Source organism: Ptiloglossa arizonensis, chromosome 5, assembly GCF_051014685.1.
Source record: "Ptiloglossa arizonensis isolate GNS036 chromosome 5, iyPtiAriz1_principal, whole genome shotgun sequence".
Lineage (NCBI taxonomy): Eukaryota > Metazoa > Arthropoda > Insecta > Hymenoptera > Colletidae > Ptiloglossa > Ptiloglossa arizonensis.
In genome coordinates, this window is record NC_135052.1 from 12177017 (window position 1) to 12202839 (window position 25823).

Consider the following 25823-nt stretch of genomic DNA (forward strand, 5'->3'; position numbering starts at 1 on the left):
AAACTAAAAAAAAAAAAAAATAAAAACAAAATAAAATAAAAAAACGAGAAAAAGAAATTTAAAAAAAAAAACGAAAAGCTATTCGAGAAGATAGACGCAGGAAAGGGTTTTTTTCCGGGTGGGGTGTTCGGGGTTTTTGGGGGGTGAGTAGTAACAAGAAACAGGTGGGGGGTGGGGGTGGGGGGTGGGTGTACAGTGGCGACACGCAAAGCTGTCTTAAATGCTGGTCTCATGCACGAGCTTCGTCAATTCCGGGATGGCCAGATTATTGGAGCTGAGAAGCGGGGAGTTTCCGACTGCGTTGTCTCTGCTGTTGCTACTCTGCATCTGCGTATGGTTGGGGCTCAGGGTGGCCTGGTTTAGGGCGCTATTGGACGAGGATCTATTGTCATTGGTGGTGTTGTTAATGGTATTATGATGGTTGTACGCGTTGCCCGGTCCTGCGACGCTTAGCAACAGCGGTGATGTCGAGCTGTTCATCGACTGGATCGTCCTTGCTCCAGGATGGTCCGTATACTGGTCGACGCTCTTGTACGGCAACCGGGCGGCGATCTGCGCGGTGTTTGTCGGGTCTTCGTCAATGTATGTGAAGTCAGAAAGTGGTCGGGGCCCGGTGTGGCTGCGTGAGCTGCGCATACTGTGTAAGCTGTGTAAACTATGGACAGAGCGACGCTCCTCCAAATCTTCCAGAGTCGACTTGAACGCTCTGATTACTCGAAGCTGCAAAAACAGGGAACAGGATGTTCTATCAGGAAGCGAGGAGGCAAGCCAGCGACACACAAGCACGCCATACTCGTGTATCTCGTTGTGTGTCCACTAAATTTTTGTGTCCGTGTCTCTGTGTTTTGTATGTACGTGTACGTGTACAATTAAACGTAAACTCGTTGAACAACATACACGTTTCGTGTGGCGTTTACACGTGCTCGTTGTCATTCACTACGATCGAGTTTGAGTAGCCGGTATGTATATATATATATATATATATATAAATATAGCGATGGTGCTGTTTCAATTTCATCGTTGTCTTTTGTCCCGGTCTTTCCCCCTTGCAGCGGGAGAGTGACGTTATCCCGGTTCTTGCGGGGCTGTACGTGTTTTTTTTTTCTTCCTTTTACGTGTGTGTACGCGCGCGCGTGTGTGTATGTGTATGCGTGGGTGTTTCGTTCTCTCTAAAAAGTGTCTCTGGTGCACATTGGACTGTTCTCTTTGCCGTGGACTTGGTTGCATTTCACCCGAGTTCAGACTTAAATGACTGCGTTCGGGGGCGAGAGTGGGTTCTACCGCCTAGCTAGGTGGCGAACTTAAAACTGTGGCATACATGCGCGCATCTACCTTACTTGTGCGTACCTACCTACGGTGGCTGGAAAAGCCGCAGGGATTCAGGGCCAAACAAACGAGAGATCGAGTCGTTCCGTACGTACTGCGACTACGGATTCCAACGCAAGGAAATAAAAAAGAGAACGAAGAAAAGAAAAAAAAAAAAAGTAAAAAAAAATTCAATACGTTCCTCGACGTCGATCAGACCGGCCTGCTCCGGGTCCGATCGACTCGTCGTCCGTTGTGTCTCGACAAAGCGCTGTTAAATTAGGCTACCACAGGACCTGAACAATCTGCGGTCTTCGGTCACTGCAGACCGTAGCTCCGGAAACAGAATCGTCCCTATTCTCGGCCTTCCGATTGGTCAGCCGTGTTCATCGACCTGGTACGAACAGAGGCGGCAGACGCAAGAACAAGGACACGTTTTCGTCGATCCTTCGACCTGATTCCTACCCTCTGCGCAATTTGAAAAACAATCTACCGTCTGTCTCGAACGTTCTCGCAGGATCGAACCATTCAGCGTCGAAATGACGCTGTCACGTCGGTGGAACGACGGTGGAATTTCGATTCGATGTATTATACTTGGCTGAGATCGAACCGGTCACGGGTCTGTACGGACCCAGGTGTGGTCCCTCGCGTGGTCACCTAAACCGCGAGGGTGAACGTTCGATATCGTAGCTCAGGGGTTCTCCGTCGAGCGGACAGTTGTATACCACGGACCAAAGGGTCAAGGATCAGCCTCGTACGGCAAATGGTAATCGAGATGTCTCCGGACTTCTCTTGGACGTAGCCCGCGTGGTCTATCGAGCTGGTGCACCGATCGTGTCCAATTAGAAATGGTCCGCGACAGTCCTGAACCGATGATCGGAGGCTAGTTTTGATGAAGCACGCGCTTAAATCCGTGACTCGTCGTGCGATCACGTGGATACGGATACGACGAATGGAAAGGAAACAGAGTAGCGTGATCGTGTTGCCGTGATAGTCGTGGAAAGAAAGAGAGAGAGACAGACAGTGTACATTGCGGAGAGAGAGAAAGAGAGAAAGTGACACACAGAGAGTAGAAAGAGTTAGACAGAGAGAGAGTGATTGGTTGAACTTCTTTCGTACCGATTCAAATATTCGGTGGTAGTGACACTTTGGTAACTTCCGTTCTCGGATCGACGGAGCACGTTTAATGATCCCAAACAATGGTGTTCAGTGACGGAAGTTTCGTCTCGCGGACGTTTTCGTCCGTTTAAAAAACTTCCTTATTTCTGCGAATTTTTCGCGCGAGTCGTTCGAACTTTCGCGAGCTTAGAACTCGTTAAACGAATTCACGAGGTCGTTTCGTTGCATTCAAGAGAGCCAAGCGCGCGCGTAATCCGTCATCGAAGCCACGTCTCGATCCGTGTGATCGATAAACGGCTACACACGCATACATGTATACTTTCGTTCGAGGGGAGCTTCAGCGGTGACGATCGTTGGATTCCCAGGCTAGCCTGGGGTGGTCCAACGACTCGAGTTTCCCCGAGATTTCGTGTTCGTTCTCGTTCGATTACATTCGACGATTCTCGTTTCACCGATTCCCGAACTCCGGTGAAACCCTCGAAGAGCCAGATCGACCGGAACTCAACCGTCTACCCCGATCTCGGTGGTGTCCATAGGTTCCACGAGATGGAGGAGAATCGGTGAACAAACGGGAAAACACTCTCGAGTGTTGTCCCTAGTCCCTTTTTGCCCTCTGTGTTGCTGCGTTACACCACCGGGGACTTTGATCACGAATACGCATACAGGTATCCTCGAGGAGAATAACCAGTGTCCATTTCGAATCGATCTTTATCGGACGTTAGCAGAGATTACTTTTGGAAAGCACTTGGATACGTTCGAGTACAAAGTTTGACAAAATGAGAGCCTGAGGACGAAAGAAACTTTCGTCGTACTTTCGTCTATGTATTTCGAAACACTTCGTTTTTCCAAGTAACGCATTCTAACTTCGAAGAAACGACTCTCGGTGTGCGTAGACTACACGCGTTGCTGCCGTTTGGTTCGTGCTACGATTAGCGAACTTCGAAACGCGCGACTTTGTATCGTGTAACGAGAAATACGTTACGCGATACAATTAGGGCGCGATCCGTACCCTGATCTCGGTGTTCGTACGTATCGCGAGACCAAAGGTTACACGTTCGCGCGATCGTTGAACAATTAGGAGGGGAACACTCTCGAGTGTTGTCCCGTGTGGACGAATTCAGGATGTGATCGACGCCTTGTATCCGGCGCCGGAAGTGATTCGCCGTCGAGTGAGTTTCTTCTGATAGCAGAGGGCCCAGAAACGGGACAGTTCCCGGTGCGTTAGAGGTCCATCGAGTAAATACAACGACCTCTTCTCGCGTCTCGGCACCGGAAACCGGGTATCTTGAACAACATCCAAGGCGTCCGGTAATTAGGAGATTTAGTCCGCCGGTATCGATTTCCGTCCCTCGAAAAAATCGGTTCCAGGGACGCCTAAACTCTGATCATCCAACCGATGATCGGATGGGGATCGATCGAGAACACGTAGACACGGGGTGTCCCGTGGGACCGATTCGCACACCGGCTATTTAGCTGTTACAACATCGTAGGCAATCGTACACGAGCCACTAGAAGCTTCTGCTTGACGAGACCCTTAGGAGAACACGCAAACCACTGCAACAAAGTCAACCTTTCTGTGCCCACTCGCGCGCAATGCCGTGTTAGAGAGATAGGGCGCAACACAAACGTCGAGTAATGCGTAAACGCGAGCAATCGTGCACACTCGCACACCGAACGTGAGAACCACGAATAGAGTGGTCGTCGGGACTGGAGGGGGTACGCGTCGCGGGATTGGTGGACGAGTTTCCGCGCGGTTTCACGGTGCAGGATCGGTTTTCTTTCACGGGTCAGTCGATTGCTCGGGGAAGTACAGAGTGACTCGAGGTTGCAGCACGAACGAGACTCGTTTACTTACGAAACGTTCGGAATTCATTGAGCGAACTCGAGAACCGATATCCGACGATACTTCCCCGTGTTCGAGTCGTAGCAGTGGGCGATACAGAAGTATCTGTTCACCGCTACGATCGTTGAATTCTTTCGCGGAAATTCTCGCCCGATGACCGTACCGTGCGATGTACCGGAATCATTGATTTCGATCGAGGAGAACGACGCGCACTGAACTGTGCGTACTGTGCACGACTCGTGGAAAATCATTTGGAACGATAGAGAGACGACAGGGTCGTCACTTCTTTTCCTTTACGATTTTCGCAATCTTTGCAGTTACATGACCAATCTTTACAATTGTACGGGTTACGTTTACAATTGTATGATCTATCTTTACAATTTTATGATCAATCTTTATAACAAAATGGCCGATTTTTAAAATTATGTGATTTTTATTCATCTACTGTAACAATTGTATGACTTATCTTTGCAATTGTACGATCAATCTTTACAACAAAATGGCCCATTTTTAAAATGATACGATTTCTGTTCACAATTATATGGGCTATCTTTACAATTCTATGATCTATTTTTACAATTGCACGACCCATCTTTATACAATTGTACGATCAATTTTTACAACTGTACGCGGATGTTCCTTTCAAGAATCGACTTTTACGAACCGTGCACAGTAATCGTGAACGTTCGAACCATCTCCGCACTGCACTGCCGTGACGATGAGTCTAGAAACAAAGGACTACTGCGACGCGATCGGTAATGTATCGGTACGAGCGAGAAAAGATTCCGACGATTCTAAACTCTGGTAGCTGATGCAACCGCGAGCAACGCTGTCTCACCCCGAAGATCGGCCGGTACGTGTTCGTCGAACGAAGTGAACGCTACCCGCGAAACCAGGAAACACGAGCCGTTGGGTTGGTCATCCCGAAGGACGAGGACCGAGAGAAAGTGGGACACGGAGACAAGTTTCTGACAATGAGGGACACACCGTGAAGCATCTTCCTAGAGAGGATCTGCAAAAGAGAAATGCAAAAAGCAAGTTAACGCACACGCTTGCAAACACGTTCCAAAAGAAGACTTTTCACGGGCTGTCATCGAGGACGACCTCTCCGTGTGCGGTCCGAGATATCCTTTTGTATTCGGAGAAATAATGCAGGGTAGACAAACGCAAACAGAAACAAGCAGCAAAGTGAAGTAAGGAGGGAAAAAGAGGGAGGGGGTGGTGGTGGTGGTGGTGGTGGTGGTGGTGGTGGTGTGGAGAGACACTCCGCGACCAAGCAAAATTCAACCCGGTCCCGACGAACAGGTTTGAGGGGGGTTTGAGGGGGTTTGAAGAGGTTTGAGAATGTTTGAAGAGGTTGGTGAGAGTATCTCCGTCCGACGTTCTTCGTCCACGTGCGAGTGTACGCACGATATACCGAAAGAGGGATATTTTCGTGTCGATGGCTGGTTATAAACAGATAAACGAATCATCGCACGGCCGCCACGAAAAGATGCTTGCTTTCGTTCCGATCATCGAGCGTATTATCGTAAAGACAATATATGAAAAAAATGACACAATGTGGGGGGCGGGGGTTTGGAGGGGGGAATATACACGCAGCACACAATCATGTCAGACAGCTAGACTACTGAAAAAAGAGCGCAGGCAGTCGGTGGTCTACCGGCACAAAAGGCTCCCACCGGCCAGCCCACACCAACTACACAAAAACACAGTTGTGCGACGAAACATCGTTCACTGTATCCGTGCGACCAATCGTCGCCGTCGTCCCTGCTCGATCGACCCTTTTCTTCTCTTTCTTCTCGATCCACGTTAAGTAGACGACAACACCGAACCCAACGTGACAATCGCAAGCTTGATCGGGTGTTCTCGAGACTTTCATCGCGATCGATTTACACTACCACGAATCCGGATATACGCTATTTGGTGTCCCGATACTCACACGCGGACCCTTTCGCTACTGTGGAGACAATCTCTCCCACCGTCACGCGGATTCAAACAACAGGCTACTGGTTACAAAATTCAGATACTTCGCGAAGCTCTATGCAAGCAGAAATATAATTACAGGTTCTACAAACACGCATCCCCTTCTAAAAAAAAAGAAAGAAAGAAATGTTTCCAGCGACACCAAGTGAAAAACTCGTCGACAAATCCCCATGGAGCGACTTTCGATTACTCTCTCCCAGAAACCTAAGTTTCTCCGTTTCCGCGAATAATTCATCCGTCGTTACAGCCAGCAGCTCGATAATCAGCTTCAAAGCAAAATTACGCAAGCTGTCCATTTCCACAAAGAAAAAGAAAAAGAAGAAAAAAAAAAAAAAAAAACAGTCAAGACAATAGGCTCGCCGTGTTCACGACATTCGCAGTAGAGAAAGGGTGAGCGGTGCGAGAGAGAAACAAAGTTTCCAAAAAAAAAAAAAAAAAAAGAAAGAAAAAAGAAAGAAAGAAACTCAGCCAGGGTCCGACGGCGACGTTTCAAATCGGCACACTGTACGTACGTCGACGATCCGTCCTGTGTATGCGTACGTATGGCAAGTTGACGATACAACGTATTATTAACGGCAGGCGATCTACATGGGCTACGTACTTGTTTGTACTCCGACAGGATAAGTGTGGCGGCGGGCAAGACTGCCGCCCCGTTATACCTCAGTCTCCCGAATGGGTTCCGCTGGCTAACAAACCACAAATCATACCATCAGTCTTAATTTCTATCCTCTCCTTAGTATCAATACTTTAACAGCGTGTTTTTTTTTTTTGGCGTTTGCGTCAGTATTCAATCCTTGCTTACACTGGCGAGTGTGTGTCTCTTTTTTGTTCGTTCGTTCGGTTTTCGTCTTTGGGAGGGTTTCTTTCGTGCGCCAGCCAAGCTTTACCAGCAATCGTGGGCCTGCTGAACGTGGTTCGGGGACTTGTATGTACGTCCGTGTTTCGTGTGTCGGGTTGTCGGTGGTCCCCGAACGAAGAGTCGTAGAGTCTTCGGGACTCGAGGCGTCGTGCGAGTAGGCTGTTCGGTTCGGAGTGTTGTTTCGAAATTGTTTCAAATTTGGGTGCGAGAGACGACGATTGAGAGATCTTCGATTCCCGCGCGAAATGTACTAACGAAAATGTTATTTCTCTCGAGGCGTAGCGACGGAAGTATAATTTCTCTGGAGTCGTGGTAACGAAAGTATCAATTTTCTCGAATCGTAGTAACGAAATTATAAATTCTCTGGAACCGTAGTAACGTAAGTATAAATTTTCTCGAACCGTAATAACGAAAGTATAAATTCTCTGGAACCGTAGTAACGGAAGTATAAATTCTCTAGAACCGTAGTAACGAAAGTATAAATTCTCTGGAGCTATAATAACGAAAGTATAAATTCTCTGAAGCTGTAGTAACGAAAATATAATTTCTCCCGAGTTATAGTAACGAAAGTATAATTTCTAGCGTCTCATTTTACAACGGTCGTTTAAAATTCTCCGGTGTATATCCTGAGCTATTCGAGATATAATATTTCGACAACGAACATTACTTAATCAATAGTCCTTTCTTCGTAGAAGGTATTTCGTATCGAGTATACGTAAATTTTTAGTAACTCTTTTTACAATCAGGGCCTCGAAGAAGATCAAACGAAGCCACTTACCTTTCAGAGGCTCTCGGTATATGTGAAAAATCTATTTTGCGTGAATTCGAGGCCCTGTAAATGAAACGAGGCTGGAGTCAACGTTTGAAAATTGTTCAAAAGAGATACGTTTAACTTTGAACAATATTTACAATGACTCGAACCATCGCAAAACTGAATCGCAGCTTGAAAGCGTATGTAAACGATAGAATCGGATACTCAATTGCTACATGCAAATGCTTTTGAACCCAACGATGTGTAAAGCTCCGAACAAAGAAACAACGAATCCTACGAGTTCTATGAAACCGTATTGGCGCGACAAACTCGCGAAATTTTGATTCCAGTATTGTCGCTTGAAAATGAACAGAGACACTATAAATACACGTACAGTCGATGGAACAAATAGCGCATTACCCGAGGCACACTCAAGCTTTGTTAAGCGATAATCCTAGGTTACAAACTGCCAAATGAATTTTTTCCATATTAAAAAACTGTCCGTTGGCTACAAGACCATACTTAATGTATCGAGTACATTTTTACTCTTGTCCGCGAAACTGTCTTTGTGCTATTGAAGAAAGTATTCTCCTCAAAAAGCCAAAATAGGATAACTATTTTAAAGAAATATTTCTTTTAAGGACTTCCATTGATTGAAAAAAAGAATAAATAAACTTACAAAAAGAAGCGTAAATCTACCGTGTAATATCATTAAGAACAATAACAAATTAGTTTACGTCCGCTTGCTTTGGAGTGCCCAGATATTTAAAAGGCCAATGTTTAACAAAGATCGGATACGATTCGTTCTTTAACCGTTGATATTTCACATTTGACGGCACTACGTTATTCGATCTCTACAGTTGCAATAATTTTACTACCACTCTTTTCCAACGTGGTTTAATTTTATTACGTTTGGGTACACCAAGACAGAACAGACGTTGAAAGCTTCCACGGTCTCCTATAATAAGTGTTAGAAAACTCATTTGTCGGTTTGTATCCTCAAAGACTATACCTTTGACCACTTGGGTGTCTCAAATACCTCGCAACATTCCCTCCAGGAGTTGTCCACGGTGTCTTTGTCCGCAGGTATCGATATTACGAGTTACAGGTTCGCTTCTAAGGGTGAATTACCACCTGGTTATCGAGTTAACATAATACGATGACACCTCCTGGACGGAATTCCACCATCAGAGAGCATACGTCGATTCTTGCATACGGCCGAGCAAACTGTCCTTTCTATACATAGAAGAATCCTTCTGTTTTCAAATATTCTCGACGTCTGCTAAGGAAACATTACAAACATGTATGATAATTAACACAGTGGCTCGACGGTCCAAATTTCAAAGAAAACAGTTCGCTACAACCGACAAACGTGTCACGAGAACAAATTCAAAACAGAAAGCGTCCACCGTTAAATTTTTACACGTTGCGCGAAAAAGAAAAGCTGCGGAAAAATACCGACTTATATCCAACAACTTCTACGCGTAATACAAAATAGAAAAGCTACGAAAAATACTGATTATTGTCAAATTCCTTCTTACGAATTTTTCTTACAACATTAACGATTTATATCCAGAAACTTCACGTTTATCGGTAACCGATAAACGTTGCAAGAACAAATTCAAAACAGAAAGCATCCTCCATAAAATTTCTACAAAATAGAATTAATAAAAAAAAGAAAGAAAAGCTGCGCAAAAATACCGACTATTGGTAAATCTTTTCTGACAAATTTTTCAATGTTTCAATCTTTCAACAACACTATCTAAAATACAACAATATCTAAAAACTTCTACGCGTAATGTAAAAAAGAAAATAAAAATCTACGAAAAAATACCGACTACACATTGTTAAATCTCTTCTTACGAATTGTTCAATCTTCCGAAAAATCACTAACGAGTCTCTCGATCGTTCGTCGTATTCCTCGTACCCAATGATCCGATTTGTTTCTTTTACCTCGATCATCGCTTTCGATCTCGTCCGATCGACGAATATCCCGTTCACGGTGTACGCGCATCGGCCTCGAGTTCCCTTTCGCGATCTCCTCGTCGGAGCAGATCGGTGAGCGTGTCCACGATCAGGTATGTCAGGTGTGTACGTGTACATGTAAACTGACTGCCAGTTTGTATCCACGGTGAAGGTAGTACGTTCGGTAAGAGCTTCAGCTGTCGTGTACACGGCAGACAGACAGACAGACAAACAGACGGACAGACTGTGCACGTACATCATACGCAACAGCACACGCACGCACATCGAGAGGCACACGATGCATTTTTGGCACATACCACCATTAATAAAAAGTGTTAATGGTATCACAGCAAACGGCACACTGCAACGATTAAGAACAGAAATAAGAGACAAAATGAGCAAATCAGCCAACGGAATCATCACATCGGTGTGTCCTGACGGACACGCGGAGGCTTGTTTCTCCATCGGCAAGAGTAACACGGGATGCAATTAGAGTGTGGCTCGATTAACAGAGTGTGTATGTGTTTCTTTTCTTTTCTTTTCTTTTTTGACCAACAATATTTCTCCAATACTTTTTTTTTTGTTTTTTTTTCTGTACGATCAGGACTTCCTGCGCGAGGTCCGCATGCAGTGAGCTCACACGCATAGCACACGTACAAGGTACTCTCTGGGACTGTTTTTTTTCGCAGGTGCATCTCTCCCTTTCGAGAAAGAGAAACTTTCCGCCTATGCGAGTCGACGATACTCGTGGTTCGCATTAAACGTCGTCCCGGACGTACGACGGAGTTTCGTTTTGTTTTTCTTTTCTTTTCGAGCCTTTAAAGAGTAGAATTTTTTTTTGCGAACGACGGTGTACGTAAACGTTTCTTTTTCTTTACATTTGGTGTCCAGGTGCTTGGCATTTCCCTTCGGGGAGGAATCTTCGTGTCGTTCGGCTCGAGTTATCAACGATGTGCTCTCTCTCTCTTTAAGAAACCGAAGACCACGTGGAACGTAAAACGTGCGCAAGAAGTTAAGATAAAACGCGCGGGGACGTTTACGGGACACGGAACGAAAAAAAAATTGGAAAATTGATTACTCTTTAACGTCACCGTTCGCGGAGCAATGCCCGAACCGAGAAAGTAAAATTTCGTTGACGGATCGCGGAGAAAATTCGTTCGAGACACGATCTCGTGAACGAAATGACGCGACCAAGGAGCCTCGATAACACCGTAAACGTGTTTCCCCCTGAAATCGTCAACAAGGTGTTCCCCGCGACGTGTGAAAAGGGATATGAGAACTATTGTCGCGATGCACCGTTAAATTACCATCCCCTGTAAATGAAAATCGTCGTCGATGATTCCGTCAACGGAACAAACAAACGAGTTAAATCGTAACAAGGTGTGTCCAATAAAGAGACAAACAAAAGAAAGAAACTGCGAAAGCGTACCTTGCCGCGCGTGTATGTGTGTCTCGCACGCGTACATACGCGTACACACATACGTATAAATATATATATACGCGTAAACATACGCGGATGCATTTAACATACACGTGTGTGTATATATACATATATCTACGTATATACACGTATATACGGGCAAATTATATACGTACATACATACGCAAAGACGTGCATGCAACACCTTAGTATGTTCAATGGACAGAGAAAAGAAACGAAAAATTGGTCGGCTGGGAGAGAGAGAGAAAAAAAAAATCGGTTTGGGATAAGTATTTTCGGAGTTGTACTCGTTGGGGGCAATTTTTGCTTGAACTTTTTTTTTTTTTTCTTTCAAGGAAACAACGAAGTTACGGAATAAGAGAATCGGTTGACAGAATCAGTTGGGTGAAACATTGAGAGTGGTGTCAGGTACGAAGGTAAAGGGGTTGCACTGTGCTCCAGGTTCGTAGACAAAAGAGGATAGTAGGACGGGGTGGAAAAGTAATACACGTTTTGTATTATCGCAATAGTGGATAATTTTTTTTTTTTGCTAAGGGAAGGGTGAGTGAGATTCCAGGAAATTGAACTCGATGAAGGAACACGTTTGTACGCCACGTTGTAACGTATATTGATTTTCTTCGTTAAAAAATTTTGTAATTCTTTCATGTAATGTAATTGCATTCTTAAATGTAATTGTTACATTTACTTCAAGTCGAGTCGAAATTTCATTTACTTTAAGATACAATTAACGATAACATATTGTATCTTAATTATCGTTACGATAATGCTTCTATACCGATGGAAGTGGCGTACAATTTTTTAATACGTTCAACTTGGATCATCGACTAGTTTGTGATTCCTCGTGGACAGCATTAAAGCTTTCAAAATGTCGAATCTTCGATTGATCTTCGAATGATCTTCAAGTGATCTTCTATTGACACTTTGCTGGCCCTAAACGCGATACTGCGATTTTTCTCAAGGAAAAATGCGGTGAACATAGTCAACGATCTCGCGAGAAAGATCGTTTCTTCGTCCTTGTAAAAGATCATAATTGTAATAGCGCATCTCTTTTCAAGCGTCGCGTACGGTAAGCCTAGAAACTTTGCGAGTCGATAATAATCTATTCCAGTTGCTACGATTGCTGCGAATATGCGAGTACTATTGATTGTCTACAAAAATAACTTGTCACACTGAAAGCAGAACAAGAGCGGCTATATACGGCCTTACGCTATACGTTGTGTTTTCTATAGCCAGCAAAGTACCAAACTGAAGACGTGTAAGGACGTCGATTGAACTCGATCGTTTCGTGAATCGTAAAAATATCATCGGCCAAGTTGAACGAATTATGGTATGGGACAAAAGCGAGCGAAGAGTGCGAGATTGAACCCCTGACCTTGTTACGATAAACACAATTACTTTCAAGTATCGTTCAAGAGTTCATTCGTTGCCCGAGAAAGCTCACAAAAGAATACTCGAATTCGTGTATCGAAAATTGGAATATTTAGAATAGAATTGAAATACTTTAAGTAGGAAATTTTCATTTAAAATCACCAAGTGATCCCAGACCGAAACACCTTCGATTCGAGCTGAACGATCTCGGAGTTTCCCCAAGTAGATTAATTAATTAACCTTTTCAACGTTAACTGATCGATATTAACGCCAAACGGTTTCAAGGTAAGGGGTTTGACGGAGGATTACAGAGAAGAATACGGAGTTGAAATTGGACGAAATTGGACAAAGTTTTCACGACTCGAGAGACAAAAGGACGATTAACCTTCTGATGCCAAACGAATGGATCTCTTTTTCCGGTTTGGTCGAATAGCGACGGGGATCGCTCGTTTCGAGGTTCTGCGCTCGATTGGGCATCAAAGGGCTAAACAGGGACAGTTAGAAGGGAGCAGCAGCGCAAACGAAGGGAAAAGAGAATGCCCAACTGCTTGAATGAATGTCTCTTCGCTGTGTCGGAGCGTCAACTGACACTCGGCGAAACAAAATAGAAAACAGCACGTATCTGCGCGTAAAAAAGCGAGTAGAAGCTCACGCGACTCGCAAGCAAGACTGCGACGAAACAGAACAGAGACAGGCGAGATAGATACACGTTGGAGAGACAGACAATCAAAAGACAAACTTAGGGCCGGAGAGAAATTAAAAAGAGGCAGACAGAGTTAAGAAGAAGAAGAAGAAGAAGAAGAAGAAGAAGAAGAAGTAGTAGTAGTAGTAGAAAAAGAAGAAGAAGAAAAAAGAAAAAGAAAGAAAAAAAAAAGAAAAAGGAAGAAGAAACAATGTTTACCAATTAAATAGAAAAATCAATAGGTGAGAGTGTGAATCAACGTTCAGAAAGTAGTAATGTTAAGAGCGAAGAGATAACGGATAAATAAAAATTGAAATTAAGTACGTCAAACTGGAAAGCAATAGTAGAAACAAAAAGAGAAAAAAAAGGAAACTCATAGAGTTATGTAAGAGACAAACTGGTTAATGGTAAAACAAAGGTAAATATATAAAAAATATATATATATATAAATATATATATATTTATAAAATATTTATATAAATATATAATTATATATATATATATAAAATATACGTATATTATATATATATATATTATATATACATATATGTATATGAAAAGTAAAGAATTAATATTTAAGAACGGTCAAACAGTGCGGAGATTGGACTTGCGGACTAACCATATAGTAATCCTGAGAGGGGGATCTGCCTGTCACAGATACATTCTGCACCAGAGTTCTATTGCTCGTCTGAAAGTAGGTTACACATTCAATTTATATAATTAGCTTAACTGAGTGGTATCTATAATACTTGTTTTTTTTTTTGTTTTTGTTTGTTTGTTTGTTTCTATAGCTTACAAGATAACTCGCTGAGACGCAATTGGTAAATTGTGTTTTTTTTTTCTTTTTTTTTATATTGTTCGCGAGATTATTCGTCGTTACCATTATCGTTATCGATTTCTTTTTTTTTTGTTTCTTTTTGTACCGTGCTGGGTCGAGAGTAGTGTTACGAGAATAAGAAGAAAGGAAATAAGGCAGAAAGCGAAGTAAGTGAACAGAATAAAGAAAGTCGGAGATATCATCTCGGTGAACATCGTCGCGAATTTCGTTTCACTTTTACATACTATAACCACGCTTTGGATCATGCGATCGTTCACCTGGCGCGGACTTACACGCGCTGGTGAGCAACCGGTGGCGCTACCGGAAACGACGCAACCGTTCATCGCGTGTCCAAAGACGTTTGTCGCGCACAGATTGTGCAAATCGAGATCGATTGCCTCGCGACGGTGTAAAGGCAAAAATCTCTCGTTTACACGATCGCGAGGAGCCGCGGTTCAATCACAATGTAGGCGCTAGCTTCATCAGACTTAACCCGTTCCCTTGTGAACAAAAAATAGAAACCAAAGAATGGGCGGTTGGGGGTGTAGGGGGGCGAGAAAAAAAAAATGAAAAGAAAATATACGAGACACAGGCGTTGTCGTCGAGGAAGGGCTGCTTATTTGTCCTTTCCGACTCTCGCTCGAGCATCGATTCCTATATTGTCCCTCGTTCCATTGTTAAACACGCTGGGTGCGTTAAAATTATTTTACACAAATCACGGTGTCCCGTCGAGCTTCCTGAATACATCCCCGTTGCTGAACGAAGACACCGGTGAACGAAAAGAGAAACGATGAACTCGTTCGTCTTTCTCGTAAAAAGAAAACCAAGTTCCACGTTTTCGTGTCTTCGTTAGCAACCAGGACGCGTTCGAGGTTGACTCGCGACAAATTGGGACACCCTGTACAATACGAGCATCGTTGTTACTGTCACAGTCCGCGTCTCGAATGGTTCCTCGTTATCCCCGAACAATGCAGTGCGAGTCCACAGGTCGAACGTAAAGAGATGGATCTCTCGGCTAACGTCGTGCGAAACTCGAAATTATTCTCGTTCACAGATGTACTCGAATCTCTGTTGGCGAGTCTGTCGGTCGACAAGATCCTGCTAAAGTCCCCGTCCAAGTTGAAAAGTTTATCTTCGTGTTTCCCGTGGACGAGACTATCGAGAGCCTTCGGGCACTGTTTCGCGTATCGAGTGCTCCTCCTAGAGACTGCCACGTATCGTTTCCCGATTCTTCGCTCGTGTGTCGGGATCCCATTGAACGAAGGTGTACGTCACCGAAAAAAACCCATTCGTGAACCGAGGAGCGAAATACTAGTTACCACGAAGGAGAGCGTGAGAGACTCCGACGCAAGCTTTGGGACAGAAATAGGTGGGTCGAGGACTGCGTGGACCACCGCTAACTCGGTAATAATAATTCGATCGGATCTATGCCGCTATATCGAGCAAATCGACGACTAGGAGGTCTACGAGGCCTACGTGCTCGGATTCTAGGGAGTTTCAACGATTAGACGCAAGCCCGAGAGGTGCTAACGGTCTCTAAAATCCTACAATGGATGGATTTGTCGTCGACTTCGCGACGACTTTTGCCCGTACCCGGTCTCTCTACGAAACTCAAGCTTAAACTATAATTCCATCCTTTGGAATCATAGCTCTAGAATGGATGTCGACTTCGCGACGATCTTTAATTCTCTACGAAACTCAAGTCCAAACTATAATTCCATTCTTTGGAATCATAGCTCTAGAATGGATGTCGACTTCGCGACGATCTTTGACTCTCTATGAAACTCAAGTTCAAACTATAATTTCATCCTTTGGAACCATAGCTCTAGAATGGAACTCGACTTTGCGACGATCTTTAATTCTCTACGAAACTCAAGTTCAAACTATAATTCCATTCTTTGGAATCATAGCTCTAGAATGGATGTCGACTTTGCGACGATCTTTGACTTTCTACGAAACTCAAGTTCAAACTATAATTCCATTCTTTGGTATAGTAGCTCTAGAATGTATGTCGACTTCGCGACGATCTTTGCCCGTACCCGGTCTCTCTACGAAACTGAAATCCAAACGAACTATAATTCCATCCTTTGGAATCGTTGTAAACGAATTTCACTCTTCTTCGATTTACCGTGGTCCAACGAGGAAACTGGAGATCGTCGAACCGATCTCAGAGAGGTCCAAATAGGTGTTTCCAGGAACGAGCAAAGATCAACGATCACGGTCTGGCTGCGCGATCCACGATTCGATTAGATCATCGACCGATTCCCTGCGCTTCAATCAACCCCTTCGAACCGTAGTTTCGGCGAATAAGGAGCGTAATTTCGTTCACCGAAGGAGCGACCGAACGAAATCTCTGCAACTTCCTAATCGGAATATAGGCTTCCTGCAAAATACGTGGACATGAGTTCAACAGAAGACACAAAAGGGATAAATATTCTCGAATGGATTAACCGAGATATCCTGGACCGTGTGACTCGAAAGTTTCCTCGAAGTAAGAACTCTCGAGAACGAGGCAACGTGAACCAAGATTGCGGGGTGAGTTCACCGATCGTTGCATGGCAGCGTTAACCCTTTATAAGTAGCCTACGACAGTGAGATGAGCTTGGAACGTTTTCAAGGAATATTCTGAGTCCGAAGCAACTTGTTCGTTCTGAAACAGAAGACGTTCCTTTCTTTTCCATAGAAAATTAATCAATCGTTATCGACGAGGCACAACCACGTTGTTTTAAATAGTGAAAAAGAATTATCCAGTACAAGAAGCGCACGAGTTGTTCTCTACCTTACAAAGGGTTAAAAGCCAACTTTGGTCACAGCAGAGGATACGTCCATTGACGCACCAGGAAGAATTCGGGTCCGTGGAACGAGGTTCACGGGACCCATTCGTCGCTAGAAACGATCGTTCGAAGATGTGAAATTGCAAGAACGACCTGAAAACGATCCGGACATGGCTCTCCACCAGTTCAACTCGGGGCGGTTTTCGCTTCTCATCATAGAGCTTTCTTCCTTCGCTCGAACACATTGTTCGTAGCTAACACAGGATCGCAAGATCGGCCAAGAGGGTAACGTAAGGTACGCATCGTCGAGGTAACACGGCAAAGAACTCAAATGAAAATGCAAACCAAGGTAAATAACGCTGTAAAAGTAACCGAGTAAAATAAAATGAAAGAAAACGTATGGAACAATGTGTGCACAGGGTGGACCGTTTAAATGGGAACAGGTGATGATACCTTCGTTGCTACTCTGTACGTGAGAAAGATCGTTCGGAACGAAGCTACGCTTGTTCGAAGAGACGGACATGACAATTTGGATAAATAATCTTCGAAACGTTTGTTCTTTCGCGTGATTTCGAAACCGTCGATGGTATATTTTAAACAGAATCGTATCGTTTCCCCTTTTTCAAATTGAAAATCACCTGTTACAATATATATATATATATAAAATAAAGATTCCACCAAACGAAATATCAATGGCTTCGAAATCTCACAAACGGACCCGTGTACAGATTTTTGCCCGGTCGTCGTTGCGTTCGCTATTTCGAACAATTGTTCACACGTTCGTGAGCAACGGGTACGCTCGAACGTTTACGATCAAACGGTCCGTTCCTGTGCACGAATGTACTTTTGACTGTGCACGTATACAGGGTGTACAGCAACGCGCGTTCACCGCTTCGTGGATGGATTCAGGACACACGATACCGCACAACCAGGTGATTGGTATTCCTTTCTTTTTTTCACGGACACTCGACGGCTCCGGAAATGAAAACTGGTCTAATCGATTCGACTCGCTGAAACAGAAACGTGACGTTGAAATTCTCGAGCAGAGATCCCACGTGGGGAACGAATCCCCATAAAAGCACACAACACACGTGGTCGTGGGAACTTCTCTTGCAAATTTCGCGCATCGAGTCCAACCGTACCCCGCGAAGCGGTGCCGCGCGTTGTCTCCTCGTACACCTTGTATAGAGGCGGTCATATGGTAAAAAGAGAACAATTTGTTGTTGCGATGACATGGTATTTCGGGCGTTGTAGTATACACGTAACGGTGGTGTACACGTGTTCCAGAACGCTGAACACGGCCGGTCGGCGATGACGAAACGTGTTCGTCACCCCTGGAAAAAAAACGGCGCCGGGACGCCGACGGGAGGATCGTCGGCCCGCGGCCCGAGGAAAATTTTCGAAGCGTCGCGCGGCCGTTCTCTTATCATCGTCGTTCTTGTCATGTTCTCTAGCTTTCCCGGGGACAGGGAGGAGGGAGACCCGAGAGAACGCTGACTTCGAGTGATGGTGGCATGAGAGTGAGAGATAGGGATAGTTACCTGTGTCTGTAGTCGTGTTAGACCACGGAGCCATAGAATTTGTCCTTTGCGCGGCTTTTTATCCGAGTCGGGGTCGAATTTCTCATCTCCGAGATTGATCGCACCGATATCATCCGGCTGGCCGCGGCCCCATCTGTTTTTAAAAAACATGAAACCAATTCTTCATCACTCGATCCCTGTTACATTGGTCTATAATCAAAGTAGGTAGGTTTTTTTTTTGTTTTGTTTGTTTGTTTTTGGATTATTATTATTATTTTTTTTTTGTGGCTGATGATGAGCATCGGTCAAAGCTCGCAGAGCCGGCTCCTCGACGCACTGCACCCGAAATTTTTCTCTGTTTTACGTTTTCCCCTCGCTCCTTAGCTTGGACACCTAACCACACGCTCTCTAACTGGTGTCGACGATGCTGGCAAATTTATTTTATTTGAATTTTATATATTTTTTTTTTCGTTCGTTCGTCTTTTTTACTGGCGAGAATCGATCGGCGGTGGCGCAACGGTGATCGGAAGTGGCCGAGAAAGGAAAGCAGACGGACAAAGAGATACACGGGCTGTTTCAGTGCAATGATATATGGTCATTTCAGTGGAGAAATTCCGAGTCCTGAAATATTTTGGCGCAGTTCGGGAACCGTGGTTGGGTATTGGGTGATCGTTATCGCTGGAAGCAGAAATCGTTCGCGACGGTGATCGTAATTGATGCAAACTGATCGAGATGAGGTAAGATCGGAGATCTTGTTTCAAGATTCGAAACAAAATCAGTGAATCGCGTCGAAAAACTCTCCAAGTTAAACTTTGATACCGATCGAGCATAATTGCGTTGACCCTCGTTCCGCGTGGGTCTCCTCAGACCCAGAAGAGCGTTCTTCGTACGGTTCAATTGTACCGTTAGTTTAAAATAAAACGACGAAAAGTATAACAAATAATAAAATCTTTGTTCAAAGGTACCTTTGTTTTTGCAAGCGAGATAAAGTTACGGGTCTTTTTGGACCCACGCGTGGTTTCCCTCGTGACCACTTAAATAACTGGTGTGATTCGAGATACGAAATGGAACGTACGCGTCACAAAACAATCGCTTTTGAATCATTTTTACTTTATCGACCGATTAAATATCAATTGAAAGATTACGAATGGGTATTCGTAAGTACGCGTTCCGCTTCCAGCGAAAGCAGAACGAACGCATCTCTCGTGTTCGAGTTAGCGTTAGACAGGTAGCTCTGAAACAGCCGGGTAAGATATACACACACATAGAAGAAACAAATGTGGCGGCGTGTAAGAATGAGCCAACGAACGAGGGGATGCGATGAGGTGCAATGCGGACAAAGTGAGCGATAAATGCGGTACCTGCTGATGAAACGGAGAAACGAATGGCACTCGTTGTTGAAAAGCATGTGTACAGTGTGTGTGTACGTGTGTTGTGTGTGCGGTGATGACGAAAGAGATACTTTTGTACTTGTCGGGATAGAGGGGGCGTCAGCGATGAAACGAAACGGAAGGAAACGAAAACGCAATGACGATGAGGTGGGTTAGGGGAACTCGTTACGGACCAATCGGGTTGGAGGGGGGGATTAACGATGCACGTGTGACGGACATTGTGGTACGGGTTTCGGGACCGGTTCAGTGATCTTGAATTCTTTCCTTCTCCTCTGGACCAGGTTCTATTTCCTTTCCCGAATTTGCGACCGATTGGTCGCAACGCGAATTAGTGTCCGTTAACCTCGTTAGTCGCCCAGACGAGATGCGGTCTCCCTTACCTGTTAGAGGGGACAGCTCGAGTAAGCTCAAGAACCGCAACTACGTCTCTATGTGTCCTACGACAAGTGGCTCGTAAAGCTTCAACAAGCGAATGCAGAAGATTAAAAAAGGTGAGAGAGAACCCCCGACACGTACGTGTGTGTGCCGCCTGTCCTCTCGACGCACGTTTCGCTTACACCACGTGGGACTGGTATACCCAACAAGTTAGACACGTACAGCGGACCAGGCCGACCACAGAAGCACCCAGAAACATTTCCTGCATCGATACACAAACCATGTCGCTTGTTCTTTTCTGACTCTTGTTTCTTTGTAAAATTTCTTTTTTTTTTTTTTTGCTTTATCTCGATCCGTTCAATTATTACTTTTTTTTTCTTTTTTTTTTCTCTTTCTCCTGTATCAGTGAGCTCGACGCGAGAGCAGCGAGTAATTGCCGATTCCCAATTCGCGGTGCCACAATCGAGAGGAAAACACGTTCTCCGCTTGTCCTGTGTCCGCGAATCGGGTGGCAACCTAAGCGGACAGAGAGAAACAGATGCAGAGACGGAAAACCGGTTCAGAAGGAGAAAGGTCGGCTCCGTGCGTGTGATGGACAGATGGGGGACAGACGGTTAGAAGAAAACAAGAACGAAACCAGAAGAAGAGGTTAGAGACAGACATAGAGGGAAGAGATATACAGAACAGACAGAGTAGAGACAAGCCGTAACAGCTCCGACGTAAGAGCAAGAGTGATACGGACAAGTGCCAAGCGCAAGTACCACTTATGAACTAACTATTGTTCTCGAATTCACCGACCGGTGGTCAGACCGAGACGTGTCCCCGAGAACCGTAGTGTCACTGAGAACCGGCCAGGACTAACCGGTTCGAGCGCGTCACTGAGATCCCATACACCAAAATGAAAACGCAACTATAGGTTCGCACCGTTGACACAAGTGTGTCGCCGGGACGTCGTTCGTTTCGTTGTGGTCACAACAAACAAGTACGTAGACGTTGGAGACAGGGTGGTGTGTTTGTTTCATTCTTTTCTTTTTTTTTTTCTTTTCCTCCTCTTTTTTCGTTTGTTTTTTTTTTCAGTCATGCAACGACTAAGACTACGTTCGGGTGGTCCAGGTACTGGAGACGTTGGCGCGCCTCGGTATCCGAACGTACGTAAGACAGACACGCTTGGTACTGTATCGTGAGTACTGTAACAGTATCCTTGAACTCTGATCGTAAAAGTGGCTCTCCTCTGTTCACGGGTCGAGCGGGATTTTTGTTTTGTTTTTTTTTTGTCGTACTCTCTCGTGGTCTTCCGCGAAACGTGTCATCCCGCGAATCCGTATCGGGCGACCGCGTTCGTTCTCCGCTGTGATCGTTTGTTTTCTCGACGTACACATTCACTTTGGTCTTCTGTTCGAACAAAAGCAATCGGATGATACGTGTGTCGTTGAACCAAGGTTATCCGTACGTTTCGTGATACTCCGCCAACCATTCGGATACCGTTGCACTGTTCTACCGATTCATCGACTCTGGACGGTCCAAAGTTCGCAAAAAAAAAAGAAAAAAAAAAGAGAGAAAAAAAAAGAACGGGACATTTTGGACGTTCCAGCAGCGATTGGTCGTTTGGCCAGCACTAATGTATAGTTACAAAAGAGGGGTGGGGGGGGAGCGAGGGAACATTGGGGTAGCGATCATTCCGTCGCGTCTATAGCGACCAATTCGTTTTCGATTGGGCGTCTTAGTGTTTGGGCGTCTAGGGACCATGCTCTACGTAAAGCGATACGCTAATACGGTGTACAGATGGTGGAGGGGGTACTGGAGGCGTGGCGTTCGGTCGTTGGATCAAGGGATATAACATGACGGGCAAAGCAATAAATAGAAAGGGCTCGTAGAAATGCGAGAACATAAACCAATAGAAGCGCTACGTTATACAACTACAATAATGAGTTCCACGATGCATGCCTCCCTTCTATTACACCTTTACACGATACCGATTACGATGATACTTATCTTGACTGAATTAGTATATTGTCACGGGTACGAATTCTGAGCGTTTAGACGGTGATATCGATGTGTTGCTCGTGTCGTCGTTTTTTATGGAAAAACACGTGGTCAAAAGGTTTCGACGAATGTCTCGGTGAAATTTGACGAGATTAACGTTAACGGCAGACACTGGTTGTATAACGAAAACATTGTACGAGTGCTGTCTGTATATGTGTACACATTCAAGGCTCTTGAGGTTAGTATTGAGAATAAAAGAGATATCGAGTGTACTCCACGTGGTATCCACAACCGAAACAAGTATATCTTAATATTAATACTAATAATCTGGTGAAATGATATTATACTAAACTCAACACTGATATCGAAAGCCGTGCTTAATCTTAACAGCATGCTATGTCAAATATTAGTATTAAATGTAATATACTTTACTTCTGACCAGTCGAGAAACAAAAATTAATTAATATTAATATTTAACTGCGATTCGAACGAACAATCGCCCGATGGTAACATCAAGATTTACATATAATAACATCTGCATAGTATTCCTTTATATAACCAGTAACTATCGTCGAAACACAATCGAATGGTATTACTATAAATCAATGTAGAATAATCGTGCTGAATTATAGAACAACAGTATCCAAGTATTAACATATTAATAAGTAGTTTTCAATACCGACAGAGGTTCATGCAAAGGCGACTATATCGTGTACCAAGGAGGGTCTCGGTTAAAAATTCAGAAAAGCTACGCGCATGATACGACGTTTAAGAACCCAAAGAAGAAATTAACCGCGCGTCGGAACAACGATCTGAACAGAGGACACTGATCACCAACGTTTACTTCGAGACGAGATCAGCAACGATACATTCTGACGAAAAGCTCGTGATCCTCTTTCACGTGTACCTAACGCGACGCGCGTTCCTGTCGCATCGCACGATGCAAGAAAGCAAGAAAAAATCCAGTTTCCATTATATCATGTTCATTTCGTTCGTTTAGTAAATGCGTGCAGGGATGAATATGCCTGTTTTTTTAGTCGTGTTAACGCCAAGATGCTCGGTTACGCACGCTGACTTTGGTCGTTCTCGCTTACGAGTTCGATCTAGAGAAAATCAAGTAGAGAAAAAAAAAAAAAAAAAAAGAAAAAAAAACAGAAAGAATATGTAGAAAGAAAGTAAGGGAAAAAAATAAAAAAGAGTAGAACAGAGTGCCCCGCTGGAAATAAATCGCCTTGATATTTATCCTATTTCAAGTACCAGGAAGTAGCGTTCGCGTGCAAAATTTCACCGCTTTGACGTACACGTAACAAACGATGGCAATAATATCTTTGCGGGTGATCGTGGGCAGAGGAAATTTAAAAATGAATTTTCATACTTTTTCTGAACGAAACGTCTGAGGTTCCTCCTTTTTCTTTTTCCACGATAGAATTCGATCGAACGATAAATTTCGAGAATAACAGCATCAAGATAAATCTATCTTAAAATCACATTTCTGAGATATTCAGCTACCGAAACGTTTAAACACGGGTGCGAAGAAATAATAAGAAGATACTAGAAATGTTAATGCGACATTAAAAGATGAATGTCTCCAGGAAATGATTTGTTCTAAAATAGCTCTAACCGAATACTATCGTTCTCGAAATTCGTTTCGACCGTCGAATTTTATTACGAAAAAGGAAAAAAGAAACGAGTGAATGTTTCTTTCAGGAAAACAAAATTGATCTTCGATTTTCCTTTACGTCTCCGCTCGCAACGAGACCGTTACCATCGAAATACGTTCGCCAAGAAGCCACGCAAATTTTGCAAGGGACATCGCCTCGCGTCTTCCTGTTGTCCAAAATGGCCAAGATATTAAGATGAGCCGTTTCTAACGGGACATACCGTTTACGGGTGGAGCGTATAAATAATTATTCCGGACATCCTAAATGAACAACGGGCGACCGTTAATCGCCGTGGCTGCGCCCGCTGAACCGGACAGAAGTATCTCTCATCATCTATAGACACACTAAATTTGTATACGTGAATATCACTTACGAAAGGATTTTAGGAATCTTGCGCGTAGGAATAGTCGTAACTACTTGGCCCCACAATAGAGTACCGACTCCGAAGAACAGGCACCACATCCATTGTTCTAAAGTGAGAGCTTTCGTGCTGAACGCCATTTTACCGTATTGTATGATAATTACCTAGAAAAGAGACATACGATTCGGTTAAGGGTACGTAGAAAACAGCGGCCACGCAGTCACCATGCAAATAGGACGTCTCTTGCGCTTGTGTTTGTTTCCTGCTTGGCTGGAACGATCGTTTCTCCTCTTTTGGCGTACCTATTATCTGTGTAACTGATTAGAATGTTTCGATGATACGAACAACTACTTTCCTATACGTCGAGTATCCCATCTTCTTTAACACCGAGGTAAACAAGGACGTTTCTTTGGCCCCGATGAAACGAACGGACGTTTCAACGTTTCGATGGTTCGGCGAGTGTACCATTTTGCGGTCTTGAACGATTTCTCAAAGTGGGGAGAGGGATCCGTGTATACGGTTAACCTTCTGCTTGTAACTTTGACCCAGCGTTAGGCTCTTTTGAAAACAAACGTTTCGATGGTAAAGAGAAAGACTCGAGACACGCTTCGACCTTAAAGTTTTAGTCAGAGGTACCTTTTCTCGTGTTCTCACGGTAAAAAGTTGACTCTTAGGTTACACAGATCCGGCCGTAAGCGGTAGAAAAGATTTATTAAGAACTAACGACTCTTCGAGTGTAACGATTTTATCATCGCGATATCTTTTCTTGACAATCCTAATAGGCATGGAAATTATTGTTGCGTTTAGTAGCGAAATGGTTAAAGATCGATAAAGATACTTCACCGGAAATTTGGTTATGGTTTGAACATTGTTATCGTACTTCATAATTAAGGAGAAGAACGTATCGCGGTGGGTATAGTAATTAGCACGAGTTACCTGCGATAGACACGTGCCAATCCAGATAGAATAAAAGATGGGGTTGGTGAATATTCCTTGGAAGACATTACGCTGACCGTGGATTTTCCTGGCGTTAAATTCGTTGAAAAGAGTCATCATGACGAACGTGTTGAAGATGACGGTGAAGTGCTGCGTTGGACCGCCGCCAGCCTGTGCTACCCCTCGGCCTGTTTCGATGTCGAGCATCTTATCACCTATCGATCAGACGTTCATCGTTAGAAGGATGAAGCTCTTGAAGCGTCTTGATGCCTCGGTCATCTCGAAATCCAAAAAGAAATCACTCTCAAATGACGAATTCATCTCACGTAAGGATACGTACTACCAAGCTCAAACTTTTGGGTACTACATCTACAACAACAACAACGACAACAACAACAACAACAACACATTACGGGCTAAATATTTCATTTCGTTCACACGGAATAATTCATTCGATCGACTGGAACGCAAGAAACATTGTGCATTTAACGTAGTGTATTAGAGTACTTTTAACTTTGAACGATTGGCTTACGTAGCATATATACTGGTGCTTTGGAAGTATAATAGGTACATTGTTGCTACACTTTTTCTCTTTATCAGAAATATAGTTCTTTACAACTTTGAAACTTGGTTCGCAGAACATGTGTACTCAAATTTTTGAACAGTAGTACGCTTAACTTTTGAGACAC

At 44.0% G+C, this 25823-nt stretch overlaps 2 protein-coding genes across 20 annotated transcripts in view; both read right to left on the reverse strand.

Moving 5' to 3' along the window:
- The window catches only part of Pmca (plasma membrane calcium-transporting ATPase 3), a 93340-nt gene that overhangs the window by 24258 nt on the left and 43259 nt on the right, over positions 1 to 25823 (reverse strand). For 9 of the 19 annotated variants that reach the window (XM_076311974.1, XM_076311972.1, XM_076311980.1 and 6 more), the window contains 4 exons: positions 25135 to 25349; positions 24211 to 24362; positions 18449 to 18581; positions 188 to 720 (listed from right to left, as the gene is read on the reverse strand). In XM_076311974.1, coding sequence (XP_076168089.1) covers positions 217 to 720; positions 18449 to 18581; positions 24211 to 24362; positions 25135 to 25349 — 1004 coding nt within the window. In that variant the 3' untranslated portion in view covers positions 188 to 216. Of the gene's footprint in view, positions 1 to 187; positions 721 to 4971; positions 5280 to 6851; positions 6937 to 9992; positions 10187 to 13935; positions 14005 to 18448; positions 18582 to 24210; positions 24363 to 24387; positions 24757 to 25134; positions 25350 to 25823 lie in introns of those variants that run through there. The other 10 variants (XM_076311983.1, XM_076311981.1, XM_076311986.1 and 7 more) reach the window with 8 other exon arrangements.
- LOC143147101 (uncharacterized) lies at positions 8398 to 10110 on the reverse strand. The gene is made up of 2 exons (XM_076312033.1): positions 9814 to 10110; positions 8398 to 9096 (listed from the first exon to the last, which is right to left on the reverse strand). Exons 1-2 carry the CDS (start codon positions 10108 to 10110, stop codon positions 9007 to 9009), a joined length of 387 nt encoding a protein of 128 aa, XP_076168148.1. The 3' UTR covers positions 8398 to 9006.

Coding starts and splice junctions, on each gene's coding strand:
- LOC143147101 (XM_076312033.1), bottom strand. CDS start 10,110: ATGTGCGTGCGTGTGCTGTTGCGTATGATGTACGTGCACAGTCTGTCC. Junction 9,097..9,813: donor GATCGAAAGCGATGATCGAG/GTAAAAGAAACA, acceptor TTCTATGTATAG/AAAGGACAGTTTGCTCGGCC.